We start from the raw sequence: 15,898 nt of genomic DNA, 5'->3' as shown, positions 1-15,898 counted from the left end.
CTTCCCTCCACCCCATCAACTCCTGGACACACAAACATACATTCATCAGAATAGCTCTGTCTTCAAGAGAGAGGTGAATGCCCCCAAAAAGCTCAATTTATATACATATCACGGACCAGCACAGTCAGTCACCTATTGAGAGCCAATAGGGCCAAAAGGTGCCCAATTAAAATTTTTCAGATACAACAGGATCAAACCTTTAAAGTATCAAATTAAAACAATCCTTCTAAAGAAGGAAATAGAGTTTTCAGAAGACGACCCTCAAACTGAATCTCTGACCAGCAACTGATGATGCTATTCATCCTTGGTTTTGATTGGTTCTCAACACTGAGATTACCCAATCCGGGAACAAAGAAATGAGGTCCCTGGGTGGTATTATTTGGGATGTGAGTGGAGGAAGGCCCTAGTCTTCATTGAGTGAGACTTGCCTGCTCTTCTGCATCCTGTCTCTCTTGTTCTCCAGCATGGTGTGCCTGTGGTTCCCCAGAGGCTCCTGGATGGCAGCTCTGACAGTGATATTGATGGTGCCGAACCCTCCCCTTGCTTGGGCCAGGGACACCCAACGTAAGTAGATATCTTTAGTGATGAGGCATGGTGGGGTGGGGAGATGAAGGACGCTAGCTTTTTCACTGTGTCCAGGCCATGACCCTTAAAAACTTGTGTCATTTTCTTCAGTGACCTCCTCTCTTTATCATATGTATCCCTAATTCTTTCCACAACAAAAGGAACCTGGATACTAGTCCTCTCTATAAGAGCTTCATAAGAAGCCTCCATACATAAGCCTTCTTAACTCTCTTCCAATAAAACCTCTCCAGCCTTGCATCCCATTCCCTCAGGATCTTGAGAAGATTTAGAAATAACGATGTCCAGATAATTCCCCATCCAGTGGTTCCTTCATCATGTTGAGCTATGCCAGGAAAAGGGAAAATTTCTCTGAAAATTTTATGAGAGGCAAAAGAAATTGGGAATATCTCTCCTAGAAGATCCTGTGTTACATCCTTAACAGGATCTGTGATGTTCGTGCTGCTTCCTAATATATGAGGATGTATCAAGAGCCTCGTCCATTATCTCCTTTCTTTTCTCCATGAACCCCAGTGTATATAAGGCCTGTATCCCTATCCTGGAGGGTCTCTGACAGAAGTTGGGGCTAGAGTGCTCTCTACTTCTCCTGTGGAAAGTACCCTGGAGCTGAAGCAGGGATCCTTAGTACTTTGAAATGACTCTATAATGAGAGCATCAATGGGGTGTTCTTTGATGCCTTAAAGAGCTCAAGACATCTTCTGAAAACCTGGCACAGGATAATGATCATTATGAACCTATTTTAAACCTTTCTATACTCTCAGTTTCTCCTACCTCTCCCCTTTCTCTGGCCTGAGTCCACAAGAAGGGATTCAGCTAGTACAGAATAAATCATATGAAATTCTATTTTCATAAACCAAAAATAGTCAAATATTAGAAATTTCATATGGTTCAAAGCATACACCCTGAACAGGATTATGGAAAGAGTATGAAACTTGTTTACATCCCATTGGGCTGAAAGTCAATAAGCTAGTCAAGGGAACTCATTGGCCTCCTAGAGCCTTAGCCCCAAATGTCATAGGTTTGTTCATCACACCCTCTGTTTTCCTTAATTAGCCATGTTTGGTTACTCTACTTCTAGTTCTTTCCTATTCTTTCCCCAGCTGCGTCATCAACATTACTGAAAATCCCCAAAGTTTGCACAGACCCTAGGCGCTATAACACACCCATTGAATGATATGAAACAATGAAATTTTTCCTCTCTCTTAAAATCACATTTTCCTTACCTGTGAATGTTTCTTCCAACTAGTGCAAGGAGAACGAGAAAGTTTGTCTGAATTTCTCACAAGAAACTGAAGAGATGTAAGGTGTCATCAGAATACAAGAGTATTGGAGCTTGAACCCCTATTGCCTCCCAGGATCCCCGCAATGATCATTCCAAGAACCCTGGGTTTACTCATTTAAACACAAATATTTTTCTGAGCAACTTTTATATATTAGCCTCTGTTCGAGGCTCAGAGGATTCTATTTTCATAAGATAGAAAAGTCCCATACTATCTTGGAACTTACCTAATGACAAGGTAGAAAGACAATAACCCCATAAACATTTAACAAAGAAAAAATTTCAGAGAGCAATAAGTGCTCTGAAAAAAATATGTCAGAGTTATGGAACAGAGAGAATGGATTCGCCTGACTTCAGTTCCAGTGGATAGGGAGCTCTCTCTAAGAAAAAGTCACATTGAGTTGAGACGTGAATGGTGAGAAAAGCCAATCATGTGGAGGATCTAAGGGACAAGTGTTCCACGGAGAGGCAACAGGGGAAAGGCTGAAGTGTGGGGAGATGTTTGCTGTGTTTAAGGGACAGAAAGAAGGATAAAGTGGCTGAAGGATAGCCAGCAAGTTGGGAAGTGGCAGACGGTGAGGTTGAAGGAGTCAGGAGCAGAATTATATTAGGCCCCCAAGTAAAGACTGCTGTGACATCAGGGAGTGAGCTGGACTTAACTATAAGAATAAAAGAGCCTGAAGAGAAGCTTCAAGGACGTGACAAAAACAGATGTTCAGTCATCAGCAAGAAAGCATTAGAGTGCCCTGGTATGCAGAGGTGACTGGTTATTCAAAATGCCATTAACTTGTCAAGCTAGCATTTGTTAGCAACCTAGAACACACCATTATTGCCCTAGGTGATGAGGATGCAGTGATGAATAAAACAAATCTGGTCTCTATCAGCATGGAGCATCATAACATTTTGCAGTTACTATGTGTATATCAATTTTAGCCTGTAATTCCCATAAATATCCTATCATATCTGTAGCAATTAAACATGTGTATATATATATAAGGAGTCTAAAATTGAAAGATTTTAAGTAACTTATCCCTTGTCACATTATCACATAGTTAGTGCTAGAATACGGATTATATCGTCTAAATCCGAGTATACAGAAAGTCCCTCTCTTCCACATCAGCATATTCCTTTTGTATTAGGTTCACGTATACTCCATTATTATACATAAACAAATGTTTCTTCCCTTATGTGTTCAGAACTGGAATTAGTGGTAAAATTAATGGAAAACAATTGCAAGATCATGATGAAGATATTATTTGCTTTAGGAAGTTAAGGAATAGAAAGATCCTGTGAGCCTGCATTCTTAGGAATTATAAACGTTAAAATGGTAATATATTTGTTGAGTACTTATTACGTGACCAGCACTAGGAAGTGTCACTGTTTAATTTCACAACAATAATCCTGTGAGGAATAAGCTACTATTATATCCATTTTAGAGATAAAGAAAAAGGTTCATGGATGTTAAAAACTGACCCAAGTGGAAGAGTTCATGTTCAAATTCACACTTTCTGATTCTAGAGCTTGGGCTTCTAACCACCGTTAGTGAATAGTAGCTCAATTGTGTAAAATTGATAAAATTTCTGATGTGCATATGTATCAGTGTGTGTCTGAGGGTGAGGGAGAGATGCAGGGCCTGCTAGTTCCAATGTATTGGAGAAATTTACATTCATTTTAAATTTATTATTTGAAAAGTCCCATATGTGTTCACACTATGTACAGGCCATAATGGACTTGTGTTGAAGACTACAAAGAATTATTCAACACAGTCCTACTTCTGAGATTTTGTTAGCAAGTTGGGGTAGGGTTGCCAAATGAAATTCAGGATATGAATTAAATCTGAATTTCAGACAAACAGCAATTTATGCGAAACCCAAACTCAACTGGGCATGCTGTACTTTATTTGCTAAATATGGCAACCTTAAGTTGGGCACATGAGCATGAACTAACAGTGCTAACCACACAAGTTGTAGTGAACAGCAACATCACACATTTTTATTTTTTAACTGTCTCATGTGTCAAGAAGGTACTTAGAGAATTTCTGAACAGTGAGATAGATCTGGTCTGTTCCAGAGTGTGCTCCTCTCTGTCGTCATTTCTATGGGGCAAGAGGAGCTTTGTGAAAGTCTCTCCTCAAAGTCTGGAGACCAGCTCATTTTTTGTAAACTGTCTATATGAGAATGTCTTCTCTTTCTCAGTTTCTCCCCTTCTGAGGGGACTTGACTGCAGAAATGAGAATTCTACATCTGGCCAAGGCTGGTAATTTGATGCCTACTGATATTATTGGGAGTAGGAGACTAAAAGTTAGAAAATGAATTAGTTGAGACATTGAACAGGAATAAAATGGCTGTGGCTGTGGCTGTAGTTTAGTATGATAGAGAAGTAGTGGACCAATTGCAGGGAAATTAAGAAAGAAGATGATGTGAAGGATAAATTATATGACTTGATGACTAAAGTGTTCTGCTACCAATGCCAATGTGTAGGGGCTTTACTCAAACCACCAAGCAACTCTCCAACAGCAGCTGGGTGTCTTAGAATTCAACTCAATTCTGACACTATCTACTTGGAGATAGTATGAGATCCCTCAGGTTAAGGGCTCAGTCCTACACTACAGCCCCGTCCTATTAAGATGTCGATCACAAGTACAAGTTGTCACCTGTGCTTCTGACCAAAGGGTTATAGATTGGAGGTTCCCAAGACACCCTCCTTGGGTTTGATTAATTTGCTAGAGCAGCTCACATACCTCAGAGCAACACATTACTTACTATATTACCCATTTATTATAAAAGGATATAACTCAGGAACAGACAAATGGAACTGGTGCATAGGGCAAGGTACTGGGAAAGGGCCCAGAGCTTCTATGCTCTCTGAGTGCACCATTCTCCCCTAATCTCCATGTGTTCACCAACACGGAAGCTCTCTGAACCCCATCTTTTCAAGTTTTTATGGAGGTTTCATTACATAGCCATGACTGATTAAATCATTGGTCATTGGTGATTGAACTCAACCTCCACTCCACCCCACCCCACTCAACCCCCACCTCCCAGAGTCAAGAGAGTGGGACTGAAAGTTCCAACCCTCCAATCACATGGTTGATTCTCCTGGAAAGCTGCCCCCATTCCAAGGTGGGAGCCAAAAGTCACCTCATTAGCATAACAAAAGACAACTTTATTACTCTCATCATTTAGAAATTCCCAGAGTTTTAGGAGCTCTGTGCCAGAAATGGGGACAGAGACCAAATATATATTTCTTATTATAAATCACGATATCACAGTGATTGATTGGCAAGGCAAAAAAAATCAAGTAAACTTGAACAAATTTATTTTGCTGGACAAATAGCTCTGCACTGGGACCAGATTCCTAAAAACCATAACTTTCACGTAGGACTAAGATTTTCAACAGATACAATATTGGCAAATTTGTCAATGTAATTCTCAGCTGCTCCATGGTTAACAGTGGCTTCTTCACCACAGTGTTCTCAGATGGTTTACACCAGTGGTTCTCAGCCAGAGACAGCTCACCACCCTCCTCCCTGCTCCTTCTCCCCCCAGGACATTTGGCAATATCTGGAGCCATTTTTACTCATCACACTGGGCGTTTCTTCTGACAACTAGTGGGTAGAGGCCAGGGATGCTGGTAGACAGCTTAGTATGTACAGAGCAGCCCTCACCAACCCCAACCACAAAGAACCATCTGGTCTAAAATGTCTATGGTGTCGAGGTTGAAAACTCTGCTTTACACTGTGCAGCTTCTAAAAATTCTAGATTCGCATTTATACACACACTCACCTTCCAGTTCATTTCTTCGTGGTTTATTTTCACTTGTTTCATTACCAAAAAAATAGACAGTTGTACAGATTCACCACTTTCTTGTTGCCTCTATCCAATCAAAGCCAGTTCAAGATTTTCATTTTTATTTTTTGCCTTATGAAGCATTGTTCAAATTTCATGAAAAAGTTCAAAATTTCTTGGTCATTACGTCTTTATTACCTTTCTATAACTTGCCTTTTGAGTCATAAATAGTGGTGACTGCCACAAATATTTTTCAGTAAAGTGTCTCAAATTCCTGCAGTAATTCTACTTTCCATACTATTGACCATATCAGAAGCTTCCACTTATTCACTTCACTTTTAACCACAGGGCTATTCTTTAACTCTGTTTGATATTTCATGGTTCACTTAAACATAAAGACACAAATGTCAACAATATACACATTTATGAGATACGTATGTGTATATTGATACATATATGTATGTTTGCACATATGGAAACTACAGAAGCATATGTAACCAATAAGAGCTGTGAGACACATTTGACCCCATACCGCATCAGGTCAGATATGCCAAAAGTGTTTTGGCCTCAAATTAAAAATGAAAAATATTCTCCTCTGAGCTATCTGAATTTGGAAATGCAGAAAAGAGACTGTAGACCTGTGTTGGGATTATGGTCTTAATCTCTTCAGTAGTTTCCCACTACATTTGGTATAAATTCAAAATCCTAACATCACCTACAAGGCTTCTAAGTCCCCGGCTCTACTTGATTTCTCCAGTCTAATCTTTTATCTTCCTTCCTCTCCCTATCTGCGCTTTAGTGAACTGGTTTCTTCTGGTTTCTTGAGGAAATTCATCAATTCTTTCAAGCTTCTCCACATGGTGTTACCTTTACCTCAAAAGCACCTCCCTTTTTCCCCAAACATATACACACACCCACTCTTCTCTAGCTCACATCAACTTAACCCTTCCTGTCACATCTTAAATGTCACTCTCAGAGAACTCTTCTCTGGCACCCTGAGGTAATTTAGATCTCCCCTGGAGGAGAGATGTCTGTTTTTCCCTATTTGGGATTCCCAGGGCACAGCACAGGCCTGGAGAGCAAGGTCATTACTCACCAAGTGATTACAGAATGAACAAGAGGGGGGGACATGTTTAAGGAATGGTAAAGAGCTGTGGGATGAGAGGAGGGAGGGGTGAGTGTCCTTCAGGTGGAGGCAACTAGGAGGAGGTGGTGATGGGGCGAAATCCTCCTCCAGCTTCCAGCTCCTGCTAGGAGGTCTGCCGCCAAGCACGCAAGCCGAGTGAATTCCAAAGGTCTCTGGACTCCAGGGATCTCCTCCACCCGGCCAGGCCTCCCAAGGCAGCCTGTGGATGAACGATGACCCCATGGGGCGCTGGTAGCTGAGGGTGCCAGAGGAGCCAGTCAGGGGTGTGCTAGTGCCCCACCCGCGCCTGGACGCCCCGCCTTGGTGGGCGTCGTCATCAGTCTCTTCTCAGGAGCCCTCTCTGGTGACCCGATCGTTCCTGTCTCCACAGCACATTTCCTGGAGCTGGTTAAACACGAGTGTCATTTCTCCAACGGGACTCAGCGGGTGCGGCTCCTGGACAGATACTTCTATAACAGGGAGGAGTACGTGCGCTTCGACAGCGACGTGGGGGAGTACCGGGCGGTGACCGAGCTGGGGCGGCGGAGCGCCGAGTACTGGAACGGGCAGAAGGACGTCCTGGATGACGCGCGGGCCGCGGTGGACACGTACTGCAGACACAACTACGGCGTCAGCGAGAGCTTCCTGGTGCCGCGGCGAGGTGAGCGCGGGGGAGTGTGTGTGTGTGTGTGTTTGTGTGCGTGTGAGAGAAAGAGAGAGATAAAAACCCAGAGACAGAGAGAGACTCAGTCCCGGTGAGTGTGTAGGACTGTGAGCGAGTACAAGTTACAAGGGACCGTGTGAGAGCGGGTTGTGGAGAGAGTGTGTGGTTGTCAGTGTGTGATTGTGGGGGGACAGAGTGTGTGTGTGAGGGGTGTACTGTGAGCTGAGGTGGGACAGAGAGAATGTGGGGGGCGGGGTGGGACTGGGCCTGGGGTCTGAGAGGACTGGGAGGGGAGTAGATATGGGGTCGGGGGCTCAGGATGGGGGGCTTCAGGCGGCCTTGGAGGCCACTGTCGGGGAGGAGAAGGGAGGGGCAGTGGCAGTACAGGGGGCTGGGCAGAGAGGAATTCTTGGCTGGGGTGGGTGGTTAGACCTGTGAGGAGAGAAACTGAAGGTGGTGTGTATGTTTAGGGTAACTTTTAGCAGAGGAAAGATGAGGACTGTAAAAGGTTTGGGAGAATGTGGGGAGACCAGTCACAGACTGATCTTAGCATCCACCTCTCCTAATCCTGAAACCCCTGGGACAAGTGTGCCTGTGTAGCTGTGCATAAGCATTCCGTTGAGAATGACAGTTGTGGGGGAGGCTAATACGGAGGGAGGGGGTGGGAAAGACCCTCCCAGGCACCTCTGACCTTTCTGAGGCTTCTTTTAGGCCTAAATTTCCTGCTACTTTTTTTGTTTTCTGAGTGTATATAATTTTACATAGTTGAAATGATTGTGAAACTAGCTTTTTAAATAATAATTTTATTACTTAATCGTAAAATACTGGATGTGACTATTTTTATAATGCTAATAGTATTGAAGTAGTGACATATTATTCCTTTGTATAGTTCTAACATAATCTACCTCACATTCCCCTTTGTTAGGTTTTGTTTCAATAGTGCCACTCAAAATTTTTATGTTTTACTTTTAATTAATATTCTTTTATTTCTAAGGTTCTTCTACTTTTTCATATATTTACCATTTATAATTACCGCTCTAAGCAATATCTATTATCTATTGTCTGTCATCTCTGGGGTCCTAGTGTTCTTCTCAGTGATTTCATGGGTTCTCCATGCAGTAAGATTATTAACGCTTTGCTGGTATTTGATTCAGCATTTGCTCCAGTTTGTAGTTTATATTTGATTCTGGCTATTATTTCCCATGTTAAGAATTTTGACATTTTTTCTTAATGAAATATACTGCAAAATTGTTACTAATGATATGCCATCTATCTTAAATTTAATATTTTGTGATATAAAAATGTTGCCCTCAAGTTTCCCCTTTGTTTGAAATAATTGTATTTGTTGAGGGCATGGTAGTGTCGGAGATTGTCTCAGATGTTATGCACACGTATTAATGGGACCCAGACCTGCCTTGACCTCAAAGTCAATTTGGAAAGAGAGATAATTGTAAAATTATAACAAGTCCAATAATAGATATGGCTTTTTTGCAAGGAGAGAGATTGATCAGCTGAGCGTAAATATACTTTTTAAATGAAGGCTTTCCTTGCTCTCTCCCTCTCCTCCAGGACTCAAGCTTTTCCTAGGATTCAACTCATAGATTTAGAGAATCACCTCTGTCTATCCCTGCTTGGTCCCAGGGTAGAACCATTTCTGTGCTGTTCTAAGGTGTGAGCACATCGAGGTGCCTTCTCACGATTTCATAGCTTATCTCCCTCTGTCCCATCACTGTCCCCAATTTCTCCACACTACTTTGAGTCAAATTTTCTTTCACGGTAAACAACGACAATAAATAGCTACCATATATTGAAGACTGAGTTTCAGCCATTGTTTAAGATATTTTAGGTTCATTCATCTTCATATAACCCTAAGAGGTAAGTTAGCATTATTACCCTCCTTTATAGGTGAGAGAACTAAGTCATAGAGGAATTTAAAAACTCTCTCAGAAACAACCCATAAGAAGAAAAGCCTGTATTTGAAACCAGGCAGCCTAGCTCCAGAAATTATGAGTTTAATTAATACACTCTACGTCTTGCAAAGGTTTGTAAATACTTCAGTTCAGCAATGAATAACTGTTTCAAGATATGAAAAAAAAATCCCGCGATTTGCCTCAATATCTCTTGAATCCAAAGGGCCCATGCTGTAAGGATTAAATTCAAGACTCATGGGGCTGGCCCCATGGCCGAGTGGTTAAGTTCGTGTGCTCCGCTACTGCGGCCTGGGGTTTCTCTGGTTCAGATCCTGGGCACGGACATGGCACCACTCATCAAGCCACGTTGAGGCGGTGTCCCACGTACTACAAACTAGAGGGACCCACAACTGAAATATACAACTATATACTGGGGGGGATTTGGGAAGAAAAACCAGGAAAAAAAAAGAAGAAGAATATTGGCAACAGTTGTTAGCTCAGGTGCTAATCTTTAAAAAAAAAAAAAAAATTCAAGACTCATGATGCTGGCTCCTGTTCAGCCACACGGCAGGTTTGAAGGAGGCTTGGGTTTGGACAGAGGCAGAAAGGCAGCCAGCCAAGACTTACTCTGTCCTCCTCACTTATTCCCTCCTAGTTGCGCCTACAGTCACTGTGTATCCTGCAAAGACCCAGCCTCTGCAGCACCACAACCTCCTCGTCTGCTCTGTGAATGGTTTCTATCCAGGCCACATCGAAGTCAGGTGGCTCCGGAATGGCCAGGAAGAGGAGGCTGGAGTCATCTCCACAGGCCTGATCCGTAATGGAGACTGGACCTTCCAGACCCTGGTGATGCTTGAGACAGTTCCTCAGAGTGGAGAGGTCTACACCTGCCAAGTGGAGCACCCAAGTCTGACGAACCCTGTCACAGTGGAATGGAGTGAGAAGCTCTCTGACCCCATAAATTCCTCACCCACCAAGGAGGGCACTTTGCTTGTCTCTGAGTGTCGGATTTCTCCTCTCCTCCTTCCATATTTTCCTTTGCTCCATGTTCTCTTCTCCTTCAACACGGATCACTGGAGATAATCCTGTGATAGTTTCTGTAAATACCTATAGCCCCTGGTGAGGCAATTATGCCTGGCAGGCAGAAGAGAGGTTGTCCCTGTTTTAAGCCGTCCCATGATATCACAGGTCATGGTTCCCACCTGACCCTGGGCGCCAGTCCCCTGCTTCAGACTGGGATTGTACCTCTGGCACTGTTGCTCTGAGTTGTTCATAGTGATCTGAGCAGAGGCACATCCACTACAATCTAAGGACCTTCCCAACATGAGGGGAGTCCAATCTCAGCTCTGCCTTTTATTACCTCTGTCCCCCTAGACAAGCTACTCAACCCCGTGGAGTCCCAGGCTCCTCTTTCATCAGATGAACTAGTGGCCTTATGTCAGGGCTGTGATCTTTAAATGAGTTCAATGCCTGAGCCTTGTAGCTACTCAGAGTGATTTTTAAGTCACTTTTCCAGAAATGGCCAATTGTTGTAGTTCTTCCAGGGCAGCCTTCTCCCATTCTCAAAGCTCTCAGTCCCAGAGTCTCAATTAGAGAAGTTGTATTTGGGGTAAAAATCACTAAAACTATCTTCTTTTCTCAGGGGCCCAGTCTGAATCTGCGCAGAGCAAGATGCTGAGTGGAGTCGGGGGCTTCGTGCTGGGTCTGCTCTTCCTTGGGGCAGGGCTGTTCATCCACCGCAGAAACCAGAAAGGTGAGGACCCTGTCTGTGGCTGAGACCCACACAGACTTTTCTGGAGGAAGAAATACGGTGTTGCTCAAGGTAGTTCTCCGTATACCAGTGGCCCTGTACAAAGCCTTTCTTCGCCTAGTTGACCTCAAGTTTCCTGGAAATCCAGAAATCAACAGTCCACGGTTACTATACTGAAACATAAGAGGTTGTGGCCTATAGAGATAAGGAAAAGGTTAACACGTATGAGACCTTGGGTCGAGATCCTGAGGCAAATGCAAGAAGAGCCACCAAAGTTGAGGAAGTTACATTGTATTTGTGTGACAGGAACTTCATGGGTCACACACTTTCAGTTTCTGCTCTCCTCTCTACCCTGGATCATGTGGTCTGGGTTGTGGTGTTAGAGAACTCTCAGGTGTGGAGTAGGGGGTTGGGGACATTGTATTTGGGGGCAGACTTGCTTCCTTATCTTTTAAGAATGTATCTTCTCTTCTCTTTCCCAGGACATGCTGGGCTTCAGCCAACAGGTAATGCTCTTACTCTCTATTAGGGAGAGGTTTGGTTCTCCTAGAACAGATGGCAGAGATAATAAGACAGGAGAAGAAACAATGGGAATGACTTTGAATTCTGATCAGGCAGTTTGTGGTAAAGCTTCTTCTCTCCACTTAATACAAGCCCTTTGCTCTGAAGTAGCATTGGCTCAGGGTGTCGTTAGAATTTTTTCCTCCTTCTGACTGCAGAGCTCTATCTTGAGGCCCTCAGAGAGGGGAAAGGAAGCTGCTTGTAGAGTTAGGTCTGGAAACAGCACTCTCTTCTGTCTTCTGCAGGACTCCTGAGCTGAAGTGAAGATGGGTGACCTTCAAGGAAGAATCTTATGTCCTTGCTTCCGAGAAGCATGAAAAAGTTTCCTGCCTTGCTGTAATTCCACAAAAAGAGGCTTTCTCAGGATCTGGTTTGCTCCTGGTTCAGTGATCCTGTAGAAAATGTCCTCCCCAACAGCTTCCTCAGCCCCGGCCCTGGGCCTGGAAGTCCCCACTGTTGACTGAAATACCTCATCTTCATTCTTTCCTGGTCCCCTTTATATTCAAACCTTATGGCCTCCCTTGCATCTGGACTCACCTTTTGACCACATTTTTTAATAAAGTTTTTCTCAAATAAACATGGAGAGAAAATAATCTACTTCACATGGCTTTCAGGACAAGAAGTAGAAACAAAAGAGAGAGAATTCCACCACAAAATACTGGTTTTCATTGATTTTCCTGAATTTTTGGTCACCCATGGATCAGGAAGGTTTTCTCCCTTTCCCAGTTTTTCTTGCTTTTTCTGCATTCTGTAATTAGGCATGTTTACCTGAGCTAGGAGAAAGCCCTTAACAATCCCATATCATGGCGATGTCCTACATCTTTTCATTCTCAAAGACAAAAACACAAGGTCCTTTACACCATGAGATACAGAGAAGGGACAACAAGTATAAGTGCAGGTAACTTGTAAGGACTTGATGCCTTCAAGATTTTTATAATCATATTCTTTGGTGTCTTTTTCACTGATTTTTTTAAGAAAGTTAAATCTGGATACTTCTTGAATTTCCCTTTCACTAATTAAGGGTAGGCCTCAACACTTCAATCTTTTTTTCTGTCTCTTGAATAAAAATCAGTGGCCTGATGATTCTTTGACTTGGGATATACTCTTCCCCATAAGTGGACTCAAAGGGCCATCAGGACAAAGTTACAACTTATTGATGCAAATAATCCATAACCAATCTATAGATCAAAATTGGAGTGAGTTTATGACGAGCCAGATCTGAGGACTAGCCAGAGGCCTTTCTTCCCCCGAGGAAGGAAGAGCACCAAAGAAGTGGTGTGTACAGGGTGGTTATATGCCATCAAAGAGCATGTTTCAAATATCATTGGAATGTCCCTTTTGCAACAGTCACGAGATTGCCTGGCCAGCACAGCAGTTCACACAGCAGGTAGCAGGTCTATTATCTCAAGCTGGATGGTCACAGGGTGGGCACAGCAATCAATTCCTAGCCTAGGGAGAGATGCTTATCCTTAAGGAAATGCCAGTGTAGGGTTTTCCATCTTTAGGGCATTTGTTCTTGTCTTTGGGACATGGCAAATGCTTAAAGTAGACACACAATACATGCTCAATGGCTGTGTCAGGTCCTTTTGGAAAAACAAGGTCAGGTCAAATTAGTTTTATGCTAAATGGCTTCCTCATATACTCCAATATCCTATTGCTTGCCATTTATTTATCAAACTCTAGTTGAAAAACAGCATTTCTGAGACTTTCCAGATTGTGTGACAAACTGTACGTGACAGAAGAATCCTGTATGCTGCTTACTGTAGCAGAAATTAGAGACAATGCTGGGAAAAGAAGGAGAATGCACTGATGTGCATCTAAACAATGAAATATTCTGCAGCTGGAAGAAAAAATAAGAAGCTCTCTGTACCTTGTTATGGAATAATCTCAAAAATATATTTGTTTCAAGGTACAGGAGAGTATATGTAGTATACAACATGTTTGTTGAAATAGAGGAGAATGAGAATCCATAGCTACACGTATTCTCCTATCCTATTCTAGTCTACTTCCATTTATAAATAGAAAGAATGGAAGGATTTAAAAAGAGTTGCATAAATGACAAGAAAGGGAATGAGTAGTAGCGAACAGAGTTAAAAGCTGGACTTCTCTGAATATGTCTAATTTAACAGTTTTAACATGGTAAACATTCAAATATTTTATGTAATAAAATGTACATGATCAAGTCAAAAGGAAATAATGAACAATTTTACCTCCTTTGCCACCTTACACCTTTTATTTACTTTTCTTGCTGTTTTTCATTCTCTAACACCTCCAGTACTCCAGAAATCAAGGGGGAAATTTTAAATATTTCACTATTGAGTGTGATGTTGATGTGGATCAGGGCTGCCCCAGGGAGAGAAGCCCAAGGTGTCCTGGCCTACATGCCGATCTATATGACTCGATTCATATCTAAAGTTACATGACCACACAATAAGCAGACCCCACCTGCACAGATACAATTTTAATGACTTTTTACATCATCTTTCCCTTGGCAAAAAGAAGTCACATACTCATGCCTTAGAAATTTAGCCCTAACCCTCAGCACGTTGCAGCTCTTCACTGCCCATGGGTCCTGTGCCCATGCCGTTCTCTGAATAAAGGTGCACTACTCCCAGACTTTGAGAGTCCAAGAAATCTTTCTTTCAACTCTTTGGCTGGCCCACATCAATGCATGCAGTAGAGTAGCTATCCTTTCCTAGATTGAGAAAATTCCTTTTCACTACTAGTTTTTTTTAATAATAGATTTTTTTAATTAAGAACAGATGTTGAATTCTGTGAAATGATATTTTATGATTGTATCATGATGGTTATACGATCTTTCTCCTTCTTTCAGTTAACATAGTAACAGAACTCCCAGGCCCAATAAAGTCAGAAAAGGAAATAAATGGCATGCTATTTTGTGAGATCTGAACTTTTAAATGCTGTTATGACATCTTCAAGAATCAAAGGGCCCCAAAGGCCTAACTGTGAGTTCTCCTGCTTTCACTAGATATTTTCTCTCTGCTCAGCAGGAAAGACTCCCCACCCAGCTGCTTCTCCTGTCAGCCTGAGAAGCTGCACTCATGTGATCCTCAGCCTAAGGGCTTCAGTTCCCTGCCAGCGCATGGAGCTAGTCAAACAAACTGGTAACATCCTCCTAGGGAACCAGGGGGGCCTCATTCTTTCTTTAGTACAAAGCCTGTCTCTCACAGCCCCTGTTTGTTCACCCTGTTCCTGAGTGCAACCCCATCTGGCCCTACATGGAATACAGTGTCCCTCTCTCTCCTGCTGTGAGTATATGTGATAAACTGCTATCACTCTCATCTGTCCATTTGGGCTGTTGTGTTTTCAGCCATCTGATACTATTTAGGGTGGGAACCCCTCCTTCATCAACAGGGTGAATAGGAGTTGGGCAGAACACTTGCATATCAGAAAGGAAGAAATAAAACTATTCCTATCTTCAGTTGATATGATGATCTACATAAAAAAATCCCAAGGAGTGCCCCACCCCAGAAAAGCCCCCTACAACTAATAAGGGAGTTCATCAAGATTGCAGAATTCAAGATCAATCAGAATCAATTCGTATTTCTATATACAGTAATGAAGATATCAAACAAAAATTAAGAACACAATACCATCTACAATGTCTCAAAAAAAAAGAAACACTTAAGTAAAACTTTAACAGAACACATACAGGACTCATATGCTGACAGGCTAATGAAACAAATCAAAGATCTAAATAAATGGAGAGACTTACTACATTCATCGGCTGAAAAACTCAACACGGTAAAGATGTCAGTTCTCCCACAGAATGATAACTTCATTTAATGTAATTTCAATTTAAATCCCAGCAAAATTTTTAATAAGTTGTACAAAAAGTTATTCTAAAATTTATATAAAAAAAGCAAAGGACTTAGTACAGATAAAACAAGTTTGATAGAGAAAAATGAAATTGAGGGATTACTCTAATCAAATTTAAGACTTTTACAAAGCTACAATAATCAAGACTGGTGAGTATTGTGGAGGGATGGGCACATAGATTGATGGAAGAGTATAGAGAATCTATAAATAGACCTACACCAACTCACTTTTGACAGAGGTGCAAAGCAACTGAATGGAAGATGGATAGTTTTTTCAAACAGTGGAGCTGGAGAAAGTGGATATCGATAGACAAGAAAAGAAAAGAATGAATATTAAAGAAATAGAAAATGATACCAATTCTCACATTTTATACAAAAATTCACCAAAATAGAAGATAA

The 15,898-nt window shown here is 42.1% G+C and overlaps 1 protein-coding gene across 1 annotated transcript; it reads left to right on the top strand.

Annotated features, from left to right (window-relative positions):
• The first annotated feature begins 422 nt into the window (after positions 1 to 422).
• On the top strand, positions 423 to 12,237 carry LOC124226962 (DLA class II histocompatibility antigen, DR-1 beta chain-like). Its single transcript, XM_046640803.1, has 6 exons — positions 423 to 564; positions 7,167 to 7,436; positions 10,005 to 10,286; positions 10,992 to 11,102; positions 11,582 to 11,605; positions 11,906 to 12,237. Exons 1-6 carry the CDS (start codon positions 465 to 467, stop codon positions 11,917 to 11,919), a joined length of 801 nt encoding a protein of 266 aa, XP_046496759.1. The 5' UTR covers positions 423 to 464; the 3' UTR covers positions 11,920 to 12,237.
• The last annotated feature ends 3,661 nt before the right edge of the window (positions 12,238 to 15,898 follow it).

Source organism: Equus quagga, chromosome 15 (genome assembly GCF_021613505.1).
Source record: "Equus quagga isolate Etosha38 chromosome 15, UCLA_HA_Equagga_1.0, whole genome shotgun sequence".
Classification (NCBI taxonomy): Eukaryota; Metazoa; Chordata; class Mammalia; order Perissodactyla; family Equidae; genus Equus; species Equus quagga.
This window is presented reverse-complemented; position numbering and strand designations above follow the sequence as displayed.